General features: G+C 37.7%; 1 protein-coding gene across 1 annotated transcript in view; it reads left to right on the forward strand.

Moving 5' to 3' along the window:
* LOC142439425 (complement factor H-like) overlaps positions 1 to 20,940 on the forward strand; it is an 86,165-nt gene that overhangs the window by 62,732 nt on the left and 2,493 nt on the right. Inside the window, exons 11-20 of the mRNA XM_075541774.1 lie at positions 1,558 to 1,734; positions 5,240 to 5,416; positions 6,446 to 6,628; positions 6,738 to 6,917; positions 10,084 to 10,254; positions 12,590 to 12,772; positions 13,234 to 13,440; positions 14,116 to 14,289; positions 15,010 to 15,186; positions 16,776 to 16,952. Coding sequence (XP_075397889.1) covers positions 1,558 to 1,734; positions 5,240 to 5,416; positions 6,446 to 6,628; positions 6,738 to 6,917; positions 10,084 to 10,254; positions 12,590 to 12,772; positions 13,234 to 13,440; positions 14,116 to 14,289; positions 15,010 to 15,186; positions 16,776 to 16,952 — 1,806 coding nt within the window. The remainder of the gene's footprint in view (positions 1 to 1,557; positions 1,735 to 5,239; positions 5,417 to 6,445; positions 6,629 to 6,737; positions 6,918 to 10,083; positions 10,255 to 12,589; positions 12,773 to 13,233; positions 13,441 to 14,115; positions 14,290 to 15,009; positions 15,187 to 16,775; positions 16,953 to 20,940) is intronic.

Consider the following 20,940-nt stretch of genomic DNA (forward strand, 5'->3'; position numbering starts at 1 on the left):
TGTCAAAATTATATGTAACACATAGAAATTATATTAATAAGGTAACAACCCTATAGAAAATACACAGCATACATATAAAATATAAAAACCACGTATAATGTAAAAATTATATATAAGGCAGATTTATAGATAACATTTGTAAAATGTATTTAATATAAAATCATATATGTAATCGTGTATATATGTATCTTTATAATTAAGCATGTTAGACTCTTTTACAAGATTACTTTTAGGATAAAAGATCATTCCATCTTTGAAGCTCAAGTTTTTTTTTAAAATTTTTTTTCAAGTGTTTCCCAATTCCAAACAATCCTCAGATTTGGAAGCTAGTTAGTGAGTTTTATGTCTATTCAGGAGTAAATATGTCTCTTTTTTTTGAACCCGTAAACACAGGTTGGTTGGTTGGTTTCCATTAAATTGTTTCCTTGATGCCTGTGTTTAGGTGACTAGTGTTCTATAAAGGAGTCCTTTTTCCTAGCCATAGACATTATGTTTTTAAATATAAAGGGAACATTCATGGTACAGAATCCCAGAATAATGTGGCCTTTATAATGCAAGCAATTAATTTAAGTGGATGCCAACCTACGAAAGTCTGTATGGCCCTTTTGAAAAATCTTCATTATTTGTTGAGTAATGTAAGGGAGGAGCATTCTTACAGTATTAAGTTTCATCATGATCAAAATTGTGTCTACTGCAATGGCTAGATACTTATAAAGGTTCTCTACGATGGAGTTGAAACTCTGGGAGGAGATTTGGCTCAGTGTAAAACCGCTAACCCAAAGAGCTGTGACCCAACCCACCTCTCTAGGGGAGAAGCTGAGTCTGTCTGCTCCCTTAGAGATTTACAGAGCCTTTGAAGCCTGTGGAGTGTGGGGAGAGTGGGAAGGACTTAGTGACCACAGGTCAGAGTACTGGGCTCATTGAAGTGACATATATCCTCTCGCCCCTGCACAGTGACTGGCAGTGTTTCAGAAGTATATCTGCATGAGTGGGCAATTATTTTTAATTAAAATTTTTTGGGGAGTGGTTTTATTATGGATTTGGGGAAGGGAAAGACAAAAGTTAACCTCATAGCAACTTGTTTATCCTACATTGTGATTAATATATATTATAAGACTCCTTTATGAGAGTGAAAATATCATACGGCATCTTCATATTCCATTTATCAATTTACTCTAGCATGTATAACTCAAATGATCATAAGATTGATATTTTTAATTTAAAAAATGTTACTATGGTTTCGTAAAAAAGAATTAAACTCCATTGACGTTTGATTTTACCTGCATGGGACATTCTCACAAGAACAAATGGAATTGAGAAAAAGGTACTTATAATAATGTTATTTTCAAATGATTTAAGTGAAGCAGTGAATGCTGAAATCATAAACATGCACTTCTAATGTAATCATGATTTTAAGCAATCAATTATTTATTTTTCTCAGGGGACCATACAAGATACATAATTAGGTAGGATATGTTGTTTCTGAGAAAATATTTACTCAGTTGTTTTGCCCATTAAATAACGTGAAATGAAATCGCCAATTTTACCACGCAATAGAATCTTGTGATATGCCGGTATTTGAGAATGCCAGACCCAAACGTAATGGCACGTGGTTCAAACTTCATGACCAGCTAGACTATGAATGCAGCGATGGCTATGAAAACACAGCTGGAAGCACCACAGGCTCTATAGTATGTGGTGAGCATGGCTGGTCGCACACACCCAACTGCTATGGTGAGTTCTGTACCTGTTAGGTTTTTTTTGTCTCTCTTCATTATATTCAGATAATATAATCTATCTGTATGCGTTTCTATTGAGGGGGGAATTTTAAGGATCAAGGAACATTGTTCAGGAATGATCATTTAAATCAAAATGTCTCCTTCTGCTTTTATGTAAACTGGGAAGAAATAGTGTTTTAAGACCAAAAATAGTACTCTGTGTTTAAAAGAGTACATAATAAATGTTTTCTACAGGCAGCAGAAATTAGATCTTTCTCATTGAAATGTATTTTTAACAAATCCTACTTCCACATTGCAAATTATTTGAAGCTGACACTCATTATCAAATTCTGGTTAATCATAATCCCTTCAATGATTTATTTGAGTGCTTGCTTTTTGCTTTCTTCTTTAAAATGAATAGCTATACATTTTTCTAAGCCAAGGAAATAGTTTGGACAATGCTCTAACATAAAAATAAAATTAAAAATCTGAGCATGAGAGGAATCTGCTCCAGGTGTGTAGGATTTTATTAGCTAAATCGGGAGAGGAGTCAAAAGCAAGATGATCCATAACATTTCAGGACATAGAACATTGGACTATTTCATTACTGATGAAAAGACAGAGAAGGGGTTTAAAAAAGACAGTGATGCAAATAGACTTGCATTTGGAAGGGTTTGTTTTCTTTGTCTGTGTGTGGTAGTCGTGACAGGCAGCAAGGAGCCCCTTATACTGAGAGATGGTGGGACTCAAGTAAGATGAGGAACTAAGATATGCGGAGCTGAGAGTGGGATTTGGACATATCGGGCAGTGGAAAGGAAACACAGAGTGACTGTGTGTTGGATCAAGCGTCTCACACATTCTGTTTTGGTTTTCAGAGACACGTTGGTAAATGGCAGCCATTTATGCCTGCTTGTCAGTCTTCTTGCACATGCAGAAAGGCTGCAGGTCTTACTATTGGCCGCGATAAAATGGCTAAGAATGAGGTGCATGCAATTACCATGGGTGCTGCCCTCATGTGTCAATGAGTTGGGCACATGAGATACTGACACAGTGTTGGCAAAGTGAAAATCATTATTATTATTTAGAGCAAGCAAATAGCAAGCAATACGAACAGACTCTGAAGGGGAATTGTTGGCTTTCCTCCAATTACCAACGTCTATTCGTGCATTGCTGGGCAGGCCTATTGTGGTCAAAGTCAGGTACTGTGCACATGCTCCTGTTACCTCTGGCTGCACTTCTGCTTCTGCTGGGAGCCCGCATGTTTCCCAAGTCTTCTGCTGTGCCCTGGGCCTCCCTTGTCCTCAGGGAACCCTCTGCCCAGGTTCTCCTGTGGGTCTGTCCTTGTCACTCTTGCTGCCTCTCCACTGGCTCCCTCCAGGCTGCCGAGGACCCACTTGGAGGAGGCTTAGGGCGCTCTAGCCAGGGGCACATGCAGGCCCCTGTCCTGCATGTAAAGAATTCTACTTCTTTCAACTCCATGCCTGGATGGAACCCTCCTCTTTCAGAAATAATCATAACTGATAGCACTCAGTTCTCTGTGCCTAGGCTGGCAAGGTCATGGCAGCGCTCACAGTTCTGCTGCTCAAAATGCTTCTGTTCTTTCTCTGCTGCTCGGTTTTGCTGTGTTGGCTACTCTTTATAAACCTTGGACATTTTCTTTCGGGTTACAACTTGTTTCTTGGTGTAGGGGGTGTTGTCTGCTCAGGAACTCCATGTCCAAAGAGCGTGCTCCACTTGAGACTCTTTTAGGTTGTACTGAGATCCCTTGGACTGGTCTTTATATAATAAACTCATTCATTTCAAGGCATGGTCTTTCCAATGGACCATGAGCTGACCAAGCCCACTTGGTAGAGCACAAGTCACTTAATGGAATAAGTGACTTCATTGGTAAAATTTTGTCCCAGTCCATCACTTTGTGTTATTTAGATGATCAGATTGAGAACAACTATTTTTTTAAACCAATGCAGTGTATTGCAGCCATTTATTAAAAAGGCATTGCCAGGACAGGCCAAGTTTGGGAGCAATGCCAAAACTTTTATCTTAGATACATTATGATTGAACTACCTATGACCATCAAGTGTTGGTCTATAAACCAGAAATTTGGTTATGTAAGAAGAAATCATAAATTAGTGTTACTAGGTTACAGGTCATACAGATACAGGTTTAGTTCAAATGGGTTATGTTTGGACACATCTCTGTGATCAGCGGATGGTTGCTAGCAAGCTCTCTCAGGCATACACTTCTCTGAAGGTCGTTAGGATCACTCCTTAACAAGTCTAATCAAACCAATAGCTTTGGAGAGGACCTCTTGGCTTTCAATACAGAGATGTCTGCGCTGAAGGTAAAGACATGTGTTCTGGGGAGTTGGCAGTGTGCACTGAGTGATGTGTCCCAGGACATAGGACAATCATGAGGATTTACGGGGAGATGTTTGAGGCCATTACAGACTGCATTGCTGGGCATTCGGCTCCTTCACGACAATGCACCTGTACACTCTCAAGGGCAAGAAGGGCTGTCTTATGTGGATGGAGCAGGAAAAGCTGCCCACATCCACCTTCTAGTCCGGATTTTGCCCTGTGCGTATTCCTTCTGCTCTCCAAACTCAAAATATGTTTTACAACATTGTTAAAATGTATATTTAGCATTTAAAATTGATATATATATATATATATATATATATATAACTATCATCTTGGATGTATTTTGAATTTGGGACAAAAACACTTATGTATTATACAGCTTAGGACCATTCAAAGTATTCTTAAAATCACTTTCCAGAAGATGTTATCATAAATTGTAGTGTAAATGTTAATTGATGAGTATTTTTTCTTAATTTGTAGATATGTATATATTTGGATTTTTAGTGTTCCTTGCCAGAAAATATACCTTAAACATCTCTTACTTGCATGCACATGATTTCCAGTCAGATCAAAAGGAGCTCCAGTCGTGCAGTGATTAAGAACTTGGGCATGAACTAGAGATAGCTCTTCAAACACCACCAGCTGTTTCGCAGTAGTAAGATAGTAAGAGGCAGGGGCGGATTAATGAAATCCAAGGGGGAAAATCTACTGTGTTTATGGAGTTGCTATCTGTCAGAATTGATTTGGCAGAAATGGTTTAATTAGGTTATACAAAATTACAAATTTATATTAAATGTTCAATTCAAAACTAACATTCCTTCCTTAATTTGAGAAAGTAATTCTATTGTTTAAGACTAAAAAAAACTTTAACTATTTTAAATGCTAGTTATAAAAGGAGATCTAACCGAGCAGTTTGCCTTTACATCTATATTTTCAGGACACATATATTTCTGTTCAATACCATACTATCTCACTGAGTTCAATGTTAATTTTTAGGGTTTCCAAAAGTGAAGTGATTTTTTTTTTCAAAGAAAGGAGTTTATATAATGCTCCTCTGCATCTGTTTACATGCAGTGTTTCATTAATTCATGACATAAATGAAGCTTAATTGGTAATGGAATATCGTATGGCCTCATTAATATATCTCATTGTATTTTTTAGAAAGAGAATGCATTGTTCCTAATATACCACGATCCTTAGAAGCGTCACCTAAGAAAGACAAGTATAAATTTGGAGATGTCCTGAAGTTCACCTGCAGACAGAAATTCAGAATAATTGGACCAGATTCTATTCAGTGTTATCACTTTGGATGGTCCCCTCAACCACCAACATGTAAAGGTGACTATCTTATCATTGATACAAAAATGATTAAAATTTGGATGTTATCACCTCTTTTCTGTTTTTGGTATTTTGTGTCCTTTGAAATAATCCCTAATCTAGCAGCTTAACCAGAGATACTGTACAGCAGAAGGCTGTGAGTTGGGTGGGAAACAGCTCAGAGAGATCCCTGTGCAGTTGTTCCTTGAAGTGTGTGCTGGCGTGCCCAGAGATGCGTTTACGGAAGCTGAGAGGGGGGTTATTTGGCTCTTTTCCTTTACCTGTGCTGCTCGACTGCCAGTGATGCTGAAAGAATTCTACTGATGGTCGTTAATTACATTTCCATTACTCCTGCATAAACAACACTCAGAGAGCTTAAAGTTCATCCAGTCACACGCGTAGCTTAATCAAAGAGAAAACATGTTATCTACAAATGGTTGAAAAATGACTGTATTTAAAAAAAAAATTAAAAAGAGTTCCCATGCAGTATGCATATGACTAATTTATATAACTGTATTTGCTGATATGTACACATCTCTAACTATCCAGCTTATTGCTCATAATAATTTAATTTAAAGCCTTAACTGTACCGATATCCAACTACTTCAGTATAAAAAAGCAAACAACAGCAACAACAAAACCTCCTACTTCTGGCACAATGAGTGGCATTCAGCCCAATGGCAATGCTGAGCACCAGCAGATGCTGCGGACGCATAGCAGCCCTGCAAGGCAGAGGGGAACTCTTCTTTAGGCTTTCTAAGGCTGTGATCTGTATGGAGGCAGATTGCCTGTCATTCTATGTCAGAGCAGCGGAGGGTTAGAATTGCTGACATTTCTTTAAGTTCTCAGAACTAAGCCTCTGAACCACCTGGACTTTTCTTTCCTTAGAAGAAACAATTAATAAATACTGTTGGGGTAAAGACTCTTCCTTTTCATTGTCTGAGAATGTAGCAGTAAGCTAAGTAGTAAAGCAAATATTCTCCACTTTGCTTAACTTTTTATCGTAACATGAGCTATTTCAACATTGTTTCAACAATATCTGTACTGTAGGAGAAGTAAAATCTTGTGGCCCTCCGCCTCCCCTCCCCAACGGGGAAGTTAAGGAGAGAGAGAAAGAAGAATATGAGCATGGTGAAGTGGTGGAATATGGTTGCACATCTCGATCCTCGATGAAGGGGTCTAAGAAAATTCAATGTGTTGACGGAGATTGGACAACTCTGCCTATTTGTGTTGGTAATGTACATACTACATGAACTTATAAATGTGAATATCCAAGTTTATATAGATATTCATATAAGACAAATACTGCTTTAAATTAAAGTTATTTTGCCACATTTTATAGAGGAGCAGCGCACATGTGAAAACATACCGACACTTGAGCATGGCTATGACTTGCCCTCTGTCCCTCCCTATCACCATGGATATTCAGTGAAATTCAACTGCTCAGAATCATTTACAATGATTGGAGATGAGGCAATCACATGTGTCAGTGGAAAGTGGACTCAGCTTCCTCAGTGCATTGGTAAGAACATATTTTTCAAATTGTTATTTATTATTGTTTAAAAGAGTTACTGTAAACCTATATGGGCAGACTCAGCTGAAAAATACTAGGTCTTATGTTATAAAAATCAAAGTATTTCATCCTTATATCACAATCTACAGGACATATCTCCCGGGCAAAATATATAAACTTGCAACAATATGTTACTATTCTTATACCGCACAATTTGGTAATTTTTTCTAAGCATGAAACTAGAATTACATATAAACTGGCATATGATATAAAATAACAGCCAAAGGAATAATTAAGATGGAAGTATTTTGCATAACTGTCAGTATTGTTATCATTGATCTCATTCCATCAGTTGCTGGAAAATAAACCTCAAGTTGAGAAAATACCCATTTTACTCCTCTTGCCTCTCTCACAGGTCTGACAGCGTGCATTTCTCAGTCTCTTTCAAAAGCAGCAGAAGGCAGGGAATGCGCAGCAGTGTGGGCGGCCACAGGCCCGCTCAGTCACAATACGACTGCAGACGCATGACTCAGTGAGGACGCATGCCAGGAAGCAAAGTGCCCCCTGAGTTTCTTTGTGCAAGTCATTCATCCTGACCTGCCAAGACCACTGGGGGGATGAGGGCCCTGATTCATATTTCCATTAACGGGGTTTTATAAAAACTTTACTTGATTCTTCCATTCAGAGTTTTCTAGATACATACGGTTATGTCATCCTCAGATTTCTAGAAGTTAATGACCGGTAATTCCCGTCCAATGCAGAGCTGAGGATCAGGTTCCAGGCGAGCAGAAACGCACACCTGCTTTGCTCACTGCTGCATTGCTCACATTACCTTTTCTCTAAGTGCTTTCTTACTACTGCCAGGGCCAGTTCTTCCAGATCTAACTCCTCATGTGTCCTCTTTGATTTGTCCATAGATGATTTTGCCTCCATTCACATGGAGAGTCACCCAAGATAGTATCTATCAGGCATGAGAATGGTCAGCTTTTCATTCCAACCTACACTGAAACTTAGCTTCAATGACGACTCCCTCTGAGCGCAGAGCTACCGTCCTGTCCTGCATGTTTCTCAACACAGGTTCACTTAGTGTAATGGCCTTCAGCTGTCATAGCATCCAGAAAAACACAACACCAAGCGTGGATTGCTTTGAGAGGAAACGGCACTGAGGTGATCGTCTTTGCAGAACCAGGTTACTGCCTCTCTCTGCGTGGAGTGGCTAGCAGCTGCGGGTTTGAGGAAAACCCTTTCATTAGCAGCCCAGCGCTTAGCTGCTGTGCCACCAAGGCTCCTTTGTAGTCCTCCTCTACCAGTTGTCCCTGCTCAGCGTCGACTTTGAACCCTCTTTCCTGTCTGGAATCTTCACTCCTCCAGATTTGTTTATTAAGAATCACATATCAATTATAAGAGCTCCTCTTAACTGCAGATACCTCTGAAGTTTCTCCCCCTCAAGAGCGCCTTGTACTAAGGGGGTCTCCAGTACTAACTCTTCCGACCATGTGATGGGTCATTCCTTTCACAGACTGGGTGGACATTCACTGAAGTCCCTAATATATTTTCCATCAGGCTCTTTTCATGGCTGATTCATGGTTACATTTTTACTAAACACTTTCCGACTAAAGCCACCGCCCATTCTTCCTGATCCAGCATCGTCTTTGTCTTCTCTGCTGGGCCCACATTTGTTGCACTACAAAACCACCACCTGTCTGTGCCCAGTTTTTAACTTTTCTTTTTACTGGTTAGTCTCTACTAACTCTGCTTTTTCTAACCGTTAATAACATATGCTATCAAATACTAACATTGGTATCTTATCAAATGCAAAAAAGAGTGCCATAATCATAGAATTATTAAAATATAAAGCTATATCTACACCTACAGGTATATATATTAAACATTTGGGTGGGAAAGATGAATTAAAATGGCATTAAATTACAATTGGATTACACAATTGTCTACAATATAGAAGAACTCCCTCAAATCCTAATATTTTATTACATCACTTAGTGATTTCTTAGTCCACTTGCCTATCTCTGTTTTCCTAGTCATCTCGAAAATAGTTGTTCAAATATTCAAATTCTGTACATCTTAACTTTTCAATATTCTACATTTCTGAAAAGATTTTCTTTTAAACTGCCTACTTCTTTCATCCTAGGAATCATTTTTTGATGATATAAGCTTGTAATTGAAAAATAAGGTAATGCATTTTGAAAACTATGAAAAAATATGTGCCTCTCTGTTCACATTGCAGTGAGACTGCATCAGCTTGCAGGCGAGTTGCTAAATCAGTGTGTGGGCTACATGTGACCTCCTTTTGTCATACAGTGGATAAGGCGATTCCAACTCCCCACCAGAACAAGGCCAGTTTCCATAAAGCATAGACCTGGGCAGGCCAGGAAGCCTGCCTCCCACTGCTCTGTCCCCCCGACCCATGGTCTCAATGGCACTTTACTCCTCTACTGTGGTCACTCTGTTCTTAACATGACCTCTGTGGCCTCTACCCCATTAGGCAGTGATTGCAAAGGTACTGCTCTGTAACTCCTTCATTGAGGCTCTGGAAATGCTATCCTTCTGCTTCTAAGATTCCTCAGTCTTACACTCACTAATTCCCTCTGTTAGTGCTTCACACCCCATAGCTGCATGGTTCCACCTGCTCATTTGGTGGGAACTACAAAAAAGAAAAAAAAAACAGGAAAAAACTCACTGTAAACAAGTTGATGGCATTTTACCTCCACCCCATAGGAGAGGGTAGAACTATAGAAAGGCCCCTCCTTCTCCTACTGCCAGGCTGCTTGTCTGTAACTGCCGACCCCAAGGATCACAGCCCCATGCTCAGCCACTGAGGCACTCGGATACCTAGGAACGACAAAGACATGGATAAAAGAACCGGGACAATAAAGTTTATGTCAGCATTGTTCAATATATACACTGTCCAAAAAAGTGAACTTTTCAGTCCCTTACAATTCCCTAGCTGAAACATGTAATGATGATAAATATTTGCTCAGACATTTCTAAAGATGGATGAGGAACTACATTTATATATAAAAACTCACTTCATGTAGTATGATGAGGAATAACTAGCTTGACTGAATGGATCATTTACTTTTCTATAGCTGTAGTACATAATACTTGCTTATTTCCTCTTAATCAGTTTTTTCATGGAAAAATTTTGTTTCTACAGAAACAGAACAACTCCAGAAGTGTAGCATCCCACGCCAACGTAAATTGGAATACACCCCATCAAGTCAGGCTGACTTCAGTCATAATGAAACCTTAAGTTACAGATGTAAAGGCAAATCCAAAAAATCAGTATGCATAAATGGAGTGTGGGATCCCAAGGTAACTTGTGCAGGTAAGGTCTTGGGTATCATGTTTTAAAAAGTGGATTTTCTTTCCTCTTAACTTACGCAATTGCAACCTTTATAACATGAAAGTAGTTATTGATTCATATATTGTAACAAATGAGTTTCAATTTGCAGGATAATTGAGAAACTAATCAGAGCCCGTTTCTAAGTAATAACCACATGGTGTTCATTCGTTGACTATGAAACAAATGCAACAGAACTGGAAGCTTTACATTACTACCTGGTCACTAAGTTCGCTCATTGCTGTTGTACTCCTGAGGCTCCTGTGTTTCACCAACGGCACGGAAGCATTAGTCCATCTTACCCCCTTGCTTATCTGTGATTCTCTTCTCCAGATTCAGGAACCCTTGTCCCTCTGTCCGCAACACTTTTTCCTGGATTTCTAAGTCTCACATACAAGGGGGGCCTCTTCAAAAAGGGAAAAGAGCTCAGTTGGTTAGGATTATTAAGTTTAATGGAGAGTACTTTGAAGGTAATAAACTTGGTTTGTAAAAAATTTGAATTCAAAGCTTTGGGAAAAAAATTCATTTTTGTGTGGTATCCGGCATATACAGATAGTGGTTTCACACCAATCCTAATGCAAACCTTCTATCTAAAGTTCAACTGTTTATGCTTGTTTGTTTTAAGGAAACAATATTTATATGCAGTCAAGTGCACAAGTTACCCTGTATTTTGGCGAAGAATTTTTACAGTTTTGGCATTTGCATTTATGCATACTGTCTTGTACTACTCTTTAAGGAAATTGCTAAGTAGAGATGGATGTTCTTTTTTGTATGATTAGTCAGTTGTGGGAAAAATTTTGAAAAGAAAATAAATTGAATAAAATAGTAATGGTTTAATTCTGGACTTATTTCAGTTAACTTATTTCCTCATATCTTCTTATGCACAAATTATACTGATCACCGTAGCTTCACAGTAAATTGTGAAGCTGCATATTTTAAAATTTTATTTATAATTGGGAGTTAATACATATATCATATTATTTCATAGTTCAATCATGTCAGGGAAAATTTCACAATTGCTACCACAATAAGTATCCAAACATTCTTGTTTTTCCTCAAAACCTCAACATCATCTCCCTTTCACATCACACCCCCACCTTTGTTTCCCCCTCCCCACAACTCCATAAAACCTTTTTCTACTTGATGACCTTATAGGATTTCCAATCCTGGGTATCATATACCGAAAAAGAGGAAAACAAATAACATGATTTCAGGAGACCAACTCTGCCATGGAGTAAAGCCGCATCAGGCTCCCACGCAGTGGGTGCTGGTTTTGAACTGCAGGCTTTGCAGTTAGCAGCCCAGTGCATAACTACTACACCAGAAGATACGCACAATAAAGAGTACAGAACAAACCAGAACAAGTATACTCAATTGCTTTTCATTTCAAAGTATTTTCTACACATATTTTTAAGACAACTGCTTTTTAATATTGAAAGAGACCAATCCCTACCGGCCACTCTGATCAGAGAGCAATATTAGATGATGGTTTAGAAACAAAAGATGGAACTATTAAGCTTTGAGAAGAGAATGCAGACAAACCCATGCCTTCACTGCATGTTATCATTACTTGATTCCTTAAGAAAAAAAACAAGAATCCCATAATTGACTAAATACCAAATTCACTGCTTAAAGAAACAGATGCAACACTTGGGCATTGGGTTGTTAAGCTCAACTGTGTGGAAAGCAGCTACTTGAGCAGTGGACTGGAAGAGACCCATGTTTATGGCCACTCCTAAGAAAGGCGACCCCACAGAATGCAGACAGTGTTTAAAAATATCACATGGAGATAAAATGTTGATGACGAGCATTCAACATTGTTGTAGTGATAGGCTGATAGGGAGCTGTCGGAGCTGCAAGCCAGATTCAGAAAACAATCTGGATAAGGGGTATCTTTTCTGATATCCGGTGGGTGTTGCATGGAAACAGAGAAAACCCAGAAAGATGTTGCTTGAGTCCCATTGGCCATGGGAAGGTAGTCATTGTTTGTGAAGTAAACAGAGTATGGACAGCATCCAAGAAAAAGGAATTCCAGAACACTTTATTATACTCATCCAAAATCTGTACATGTGACTGCCTGATCATCTGTCACAGAAAGGATAAAAGGAAGAACCTAAAGGCAAAACGATACAAATATAAACCAAAAGTGATCATCTCAAAGTGTTAATAGGCCACAAAATAATACACATACTAGCAAAGAGCATAAAATTATTGTGTGCTTATTTATGATACACTCATATTTCATATTCTAAGTGTTAAAATTATCATTCTATTCAAATTATGACTTTTTAATCAAATAATCCAATTTCAATATTTTTAGAAGAAAAACCACAGGTATGCCCACCTCCTCCTCTCATTCCCAATGCTCAAACTATGACAACGACAGTGAATTATCAGAATGGAGAGACAGTATCTATTGCTTGTCAAGAAAATTACTTAATCCTGGAGGGAGATGAAATCGTGTGCAAAGATGGAAATTGGCAGTCTATTCCACGCTGTGTTGGTTAGTAGTTCTTAACTTGTTTTCATAGATTCTTTCAAAGTGGGATAAACAGTCTACTGTGCTTTGCATAATTGAAGAACATGAAGAGTTTTCTGTATGTCTACTGCACTTTACTTAACAAAGCAGAGAACACTGATGGGCCAAAATTAATAATCATTAATTCATTTAGATATGATGTAAATGCAATAAGAAGACATTATTGTTTTTTAATATATCACATAATGCTTTTGTTATCATTTATTTTGCTTGATAAAAGGGCCAGTAAAGAAGGACATTTAATGAGATGAGAGTAGCATAGACATAGTGATGATTTAGAATGTCACAAGGTCCAGATATTTCTTAGTTTTTAAAATAATAATCATAATATAAATTATCTTAAAATTTCAAAAAGATTTTATTTGATTCTTCATTTTAGACTTTATATTTGTACTCTATTGTTTTGATCTCTGTTATTCATATAGAAAAAACCCCATGTAATCCACCTTCTCCTATTGAACATGGAAAAATTAACTCATCTAGCTCTTCAGAAGAAAGGACAGAAACCCCTGAATCCAGGTACTCACATGGCACGACGTTAAGTTATAGCTGTGAAGAAGGTTTCAAGCTCTCTGAAGAAAAGGGAATCACATGCCACATGGGAAAATGGAGTTCTCCACCGCAGTGTGTAGGTGAGGGCACAGGACAAGTCAAATTCTGCTTTGGGAGTAATTTATCATAAATAATCAATCCTGATCAAAGGCATAAGGAATTTAATTTAGACTTATTAATACAATTCTTCATATACCTTACTAGGAAAGGACCTATTGCATATGCAAGATAAACATATTTAATCTCAATATAGAATCACTTTAAACCCTGGCATTTATTTTTTCTTGAAACATGTAACTTCGTGTACTCCAGCCACTTTGTCTAGAGAAGTTTTAGAGTTTGATTTGTCAACCAGTGGTTTCTCTTAAAAAAAAATGTTTTCCCTCCAATGTTCCTTCTGATTTATTGTAACCTAATGGTCTATTTTGAAAGATCGTTCATGTTTCCTTTATTTCCTTTAATCATTCATGTCTGGCAGAGAAGCATTAACTATATTGTGCATAAGTGCACCAATATTCCAGCTCAAGCTTTTAGGCCTGTTCTGAAAGACCACAGAGTGGTGTGTATGTACTTCATAATGTAATAGTTAACTCCTGTGTTTTAATTTATTTTTTCTTTATGTACTTCATGATGTAATAGTTAACTCCTGTGTTTTAATATCTTTTCAAACACATAAAATGATTAAATAGAACACATGATATACAAAATTAAATTTCAGAAGTGAAAAATGAATGCATCCTTTCTTGCTATTTCAGGACTGCCTTGTGGTCCTCCACCGGGGAGACCTCACAGTTCTCTGTCTCCTGAGTTAGACAGCTACCAACATGGGGAAGAAGTTACCTACATCTGTTCTGATGGCTTTGGGATTAATGGACCTGAATCTATAAAATGCTTTGGAGGAAACTGGCCTACCCCACCAGATTGCAAAAGTATAAATTTAATTTTCTTCCATGAATGAAAAAATATATTTTATTCAAAGCAGAGGTGGTACATCTAAGCACATATGCAGTAATTTTAGAATGTAGCAATTTGCCTGTGGGAAATTGTTCTGTATTCTGGTGGACAATTTTAACCTTAGGAATAAGAAACGCTTGGCAACATGAGACAAATTATGACCTTTTAAAATCATCCTCTCTATGCTCTCTGGAAACCAAGTCTTTATTTTTAGACTTCTTAACTCTGCTTCTGATGTGCAAGGGACCCGTCCTCGTCTATCTAATCATTCCCCACTCTGCTGTCAGCTTTTCCATGATCTCCTTATAAACATACAATTTCCTAAACTATTTTAATTTCCCATAAGTTACATTTTAACAGAAGCAGAAAGGAAAAACATAGACATGAATACAGGATACAAGTGACTACAACAGGGCAAGAATAAATTTGAATGTAAAAAGAAAAATGACCCCCAATCATTGTGTCTACACGTATCAGGGAGTCTCCACTATGAACATCCCAACCTATGGCTTTGATGCATGTACAACAATGGAATGTAATTACATCAAGACACTATAGAATTTATTTTGTCAAGTTGAAAGAAAAAGACTGTACATTGATTAATGGTATAATCTAATGCTAGTTATTTTAGATGATATATATTGAATATTATAGATTTTAAAGATTTGCTGAATTCCTTATTCCATTTCTTTCAGTTACAGATTGCTTTGAAGTACCCACATTTCCTCATGCTGTACTCAAAAGCACTGTAAAGGAGTCATATAAGTCAGGAGAACAAGTCGAATACGAATGTGAAAAGAATTTCCAATTAGATGGGTCAAATATCATAAAGTGTATCAAGAGTAAATGGATAGGAACTCCTACATGTAAAGGTACTTTGGTTAAACCTTAAATTTACTAAAAGATGATACATTAGACAATAAAACCCTCTTTTTTGGGCACTTTGAACAAATGGGCATAGTTTAAGGGGTGTGCAACACATAGACAACAGTTAGCCTCTTAGCCCAGTGGTTCTAACAGAGTGGCCACTGATGTAGCAGCATCAATGTTTTCTGGAAAGTTGCTAAGACAAATAGATCTAAGGGTCCACCCTAGACCTATTAAATAAAAAAACTTGGATAAGGGACCCTGATATAAATTTGGTAAATCTTATAGACTGTAAGACAAATCAGTGCAGCTCTTATGCTGCAAATCGAACAGCTTCGAGGGGGCACGATCTGCCATGGGCAAACCTAGATGAGAGGAAAGGGTAGATGCAGTTGAGGAGTTAGGGTCCCTGCAAAACACAGTCCAGGGACCCAGAGCTTTACTTGATACAGGTTTGTATACACTCCCTGTCATGTAGCCAGCAATTCGTGACATGTTTCTACACAAAGGTACGATTGAAAATTATTTCAGGATAAACAAAGAAACAATACATCAGCCAAGTGGTTGGCAGATAGGAGGGGAGAGCAATGTTAGACACATGAAATAACTGGTAGGGTTGCAGACTGCTGCAAGTACACTTCATTTGGGAATCAAGTCTTACCTACTCTTGCTTTTGCATTGACCTGGAACTCTTTAAAGCAGCGGTTCTCAACTGTGGGTCTTGATCCTTTTGGAGGTCGAACGACCCTTTCACAGGTGTCACCCAATTCATAACTGTAGCAAAATTACAGTTATGAAGAAGCAACAAAAATAATTTTATTGTGGAGGGTCACCACAACATGAGGAACTGTGTTAAAGTGTCACGTAATTAGGAAGGTTGACAACCACTGCTTTAAAGAATTTGATATTTGAAAACGATTAACAATGTAATGATCTGAGTGCATAATTGTTTGGAGAGTTTCAGGTGGACGTGAAGCCATAATAGCTTATAACCATGGGTTCCAAATGGAATCGGTTTCTTTATCTTTTCCTCATCATTATTTTGCACCTCCCATTTGAATTATTTCACTTAATTAAAGTCTTTATTATACTGTGATGTACTTTAAAGTGTGCTCTTAACTTTTGACATATAATTTAAAGAAATGCTTAATTCTAATAAGTTTCTAAGGAGTTAAAACATTAATAATAAGCAAAATAATTTAAAATAAATACCTCACATTGCATAGTTAAATTTTTGCAAATTTGACACTTTCTAAATTCATATTGGGTTCATAGTAAATATTTGTTTTAGTAATTCTATAAATTTTCAGGACCAATCTCATTTTCACAGGCTACAAGGTGAAAGAAAAACCACTGTGTTATAATAAAAATAGAGAATATATTTAAGGCTTTGAAACTTTATATGTTGCAGCATTTATATTTAATTTTCCTAAATCTTCCATGTACATTTTGTAACATTAGCAAACATCATTATAAATTGTCTACTGATTTTAAACTTCTTTTGAAATATATTTGGAATCTTGTTTATTGATTTCCTACTGAAAATGGACAGTCTTCTCTCTCTCTCTCTCTCTCTCTCTCTCTCTCTTACTAGATGTTTCCTGTGGGCATCCTCCCAATGTTGAAAATGGTAAGATGATCTCAAAACCGATGATGAAGTATCCACCGGAAGAGAAAGTGCGTTATGAATGTGACAAACATTATAAACTCTATGGAGAGGTAGAAGTGATGTGCATGAATGGAACCTGGACGGAACCACCTAAGTGCAAGGGTAAAATATATTATTTCTTAAATATTTGTCTACCATAATTACCCGTATGGTTTTTAATTCCCCCATTGTTTTCTACCTTTCTTTCATTTTCAATTCTCTCTGGGTTATGTTGTGAAATTAATTTTACTATTTACAGAATATGGGTTTGCTGGAGACAAGTTCCTTTACTTGGCCTCTGAGAATGGCTGTGCCCCTCCACTGGTCTGGAGGATGGTGTTCGTTGTATACTCATTTGTGGTCGACATTTATTTATTTTTTCTGAATTTGAAAAATGTTTGTTCACTGCACTCTGATCTCCATGGATTGCAGATGACAAGTCCACTTTCATTTGAATCCTTGTGTCTCATTCCCCACTGCCAGTCACTTCATTCTGACTCACTGCAACCTTATAGAGGGTTTGCAAAGACTGTAAATCTTTTACGGAACAGATAGTCTTCTGCATCCTTTCTTTCTAGCTGCTTCCAAGGTTTCTTTCTCTTCCTTTATTTTTCATTACTTTTCTATGAGAGCGTTATGTAAATTTGTCTGGGTTTCATATGACTGTAGTTCATTGAGCTAGTATATAATTGTTTGCTTTAGGGCTAATTGGAAAAATCGTATCTATCACATTTATATTCGTTTTTTCAACATCACACTCCCCTTTTTATGGAACTCCAAATCTTTTTTCTTCCCACAGAACCTAAAGCTCTGATATCTTTATTTGTTTATATTAAATTTTTATTAGAAAATACACATTATTTTATCATCAGCTGTTAGATTTGCTGGCCTGTGACCTTGTATCAATTTTATGAATTTCAATGAATTAAAATTTAACCATGCTCTAATTTTTTAGGTTCATCTTCCCCCTTAAATTTTAAAAGTTGTCAACTAATTTCAACGTCTGTGTCATCTGAGTATTGGTGATCTGTTGGTTGTGTTTTCACTTTTGAGATTTTCCCAAATCTTGATACTAGGAATGATTTTCAAATGTATCCAGGATTTTGGATACTATATTTCCCCCCAAAATGAATATTATTTAAATCTGATATTTTAAAAGACCTATACAGCTACAATGCGGTAGTACCTAGGCTACCCACCTGGTGTTACTGACACCAATGAAAAAGGATTGGTGCCTTGTTACCCCACTTGAGATTGGATGTGTAAATTCTTTGGGGGGTCTGATAATCGTGGGAGAAGAAAAGGAAATGTGTTTTAACTTCCTATGGCGATCTTCTAGGTTTGGACCAATTAATTCATGCTTCACCAAGCCCACTGCCATTAAATTGTCTTCAAGTCATAGGAACCCCTGTCAAATTTCCGGGACTATAAATGTGTGCACACATCAACGGTGTCATTGTCCTTTGATGGAACACTTAGTGGGCTTGAGCCATGACCAAGTTTCTATTTCAAGAGTGCTCCTTCCCAGAGACTTTGGTTAAAGAAGGAATGTTTGCATCAAAAATATTTAGTATGAACAGGACCTCAATTCAACATTTCAATATTCTCTAAACTGGAGATACAAAGAAAAGCCAAAGAACTCACTGCCATGTGGTCCTTTGGGGGTGCTGTCAGGTAAGCGTTGAGCTTCTAGACTCCAGTTAAATGGTTCATATCCAAGAGTGAGTCAGAGAAAACTGGGGCTATCTGCTTCTGTAAAGATGTACAGCCCCAGGCCCCGAATTTGAAGTCTTTATGAGTCAGAATACAATTGATGTCAGTGGGGTTTCTTTGGTTTTATATTATGATTTGAATCTCAAAATCAACACATCTCTGTATTCCAGAGGGTCCTTTGCTTTCATATACTCTGTCCAGGACGTTAAGTTATTCTTGGGAAAGGTTGAATGTTGCTGTGCAGAGTGACTCTGTGTGCAATAGAACAATACACTGCCCTGTCCTGCACGATTCTCATGTTTGCTGTTATTGTGGACTCCATTATTACAGGCACTGCTTCAATCAACCTTCTTGAAGGTTTTCTTTTTGCTGACTCCTTACCGAGCATGATGTCCTTGTCAAGGATCTAGTCTCTCCTCATTGCATTTCACAAGAGCTTTGGATAGCTGCCCCAGGCTATGCAAAATATGCGAGAGGAAGTCTTGCCATCCTAGGCTTCAAGGAAAATTCTGGCCGCACTTCCCCAAAACAGACCTGCTTGCCCTTTTGGCCTCCAGGCCACTTTCAATATTCTTCTCCAGCACCATCATGCAAAGGCATTGATTCTTCTTATTCAAAGTCCAACTTTTATATGGATATGAAAACTCTTAAAACCAAACCACTTGCTTATACAAGACAGTTGGAAACTCCGTGGCTTGAGCAAGGAGCATCTTAGTCCTCAAAGAAACACTTTTGCTTATGAACACTTTAAAGCGGGCTTGTGTAACATTTCACACAATACAAACAGCCCATTTGAGCTATTTTCACCTCCTTCCATGAGCATTAATTGTGGACCCAACCAAGAGCAGATCTTGACAACTTCAGTCATTCCCCCTTATCTTGATGTTACTATTAATCCAGTTGTGGAGAGTTTGTTTTCTTTATATTGAGCTGTAATCCCTACTGAAGGCAGCAATTCTTGAACTCTATCTGAAAGTACTTCAACTGCTCAGTTACAGCCAGCAAGATTGTGTGTCATCTGCATTTCACAGGTTGTTAATATGCCTTCCGCTAAATGTGATGTCAAATTCTTCTTCATCTCTGGCATGTTTGGCTGAGCTTAGAGATTGAATAAATTTGGGGAGACGATACAATCAAGATGCAGGCCTTTCCTGATTTATAACCATCCAGTGTTCCCGAGTTCCATTCACATTCTTGATCAATGGACAAAGATATGCTTTGGTATTCTACTTCTTCTCCAGGCTATCCATAGTTTATTATGATCCACAAAGTTAAATGTCTTTGCATAGCCAAGAAAACACAAGTGAACATCTTTCTGGTATTCGCTGCGTTGAGCAAAGAGCCATCTGACAACAACAAGCTTATCCTTTGTCCCACATCTACTTTGGAATCTGGCTTTTACTTCTGACAACCTTTGTTGCATGATCATCAGTAAATTTTACCACCATGTGATATTAATGATATTGTTCCATGATTTCAACATTCTGTTTGGTCGCCTTCTTTGGAATGGGTACAGATATAAATCTTCCAAACAGCTGACCAAGTAGCTGTCTTCCAAATTTCCTAGCGTACATGAATGAGTATGTGCTTCCAGTGTTTCATTAACGTGTTGAAACATTTCAACGTGTGTGCCATCGATCCTTATAAAGTTGTTTTTGGCTAATGCTTTCAGTAGAGCTTGGAATTCTTACTTCAGTACTGTTAATTCTTGCTCATATTATGCATCTTAAAATGGGGGATATCTACCAGTTATTTTTGGTACAATATTTCTGAGTGTTTTTTCCCTACACATTTGATTCAGTATTTTATTCAGAATCTTTAAATATTTGCAACTTGATGCTTGACTTTTTATTTAGTTCTTTCAGTTTATACAATGTGAATATTTTATTCCTTTTTGTTTTTCCAACTCAATGTCTTTTCAGACCTATAAAATTATCATATTTTACATAGTCCTTTTGAGATACATTTGAATTTTTTTGTCAAGCATCTGATTTTATCATTTTTCCATTTGCCTTAACTACTCCGTTATTATGAGCAAGTTTCAGAGTCTCTTATGACCACAACTTTAATCTTTCTTCTCAATGTACTTTTGCTTTTCCCTCCAAAGATATCCGTCATGTCAACCCATGGTTCATCAGGACTTATGCCAATAGGGCTCAGTGTGCAAACCTGTTCTGGAGAGGTCCTCAGGTTCAGGAGGTGTATATCCTCGGTGCCATGGTAACTTGCACATTGCACTGAAAACAACACAGTTAGCTCTTTGAAACCACCATCCTGTTAGAGAGAAAAAGATGAGACTTTCTTTTCCCATACAGAGTTACAGTCTCAGAATCCGACGCAGGCACTCATGCCCTGGCCTGCAGGGTTGTACGATCAAAATCTACTTGATGCACTCAGT

Source organism: Tenrec ecaudatus, chromosome 1 (assembly GCF_050624435.1).
Source record: "Tenrec ecaudatus isolate mTenEca1 chromosome 1, mTenEca1.hap1, whole genome shotgun sequence".
NCBI classification, from domain to species: Eukaryota; Metazoa; Chordata; class Mammalia; order Afrosoricida; family Tenrecidae; genus Tenrec; species Tenrec ecaudatus.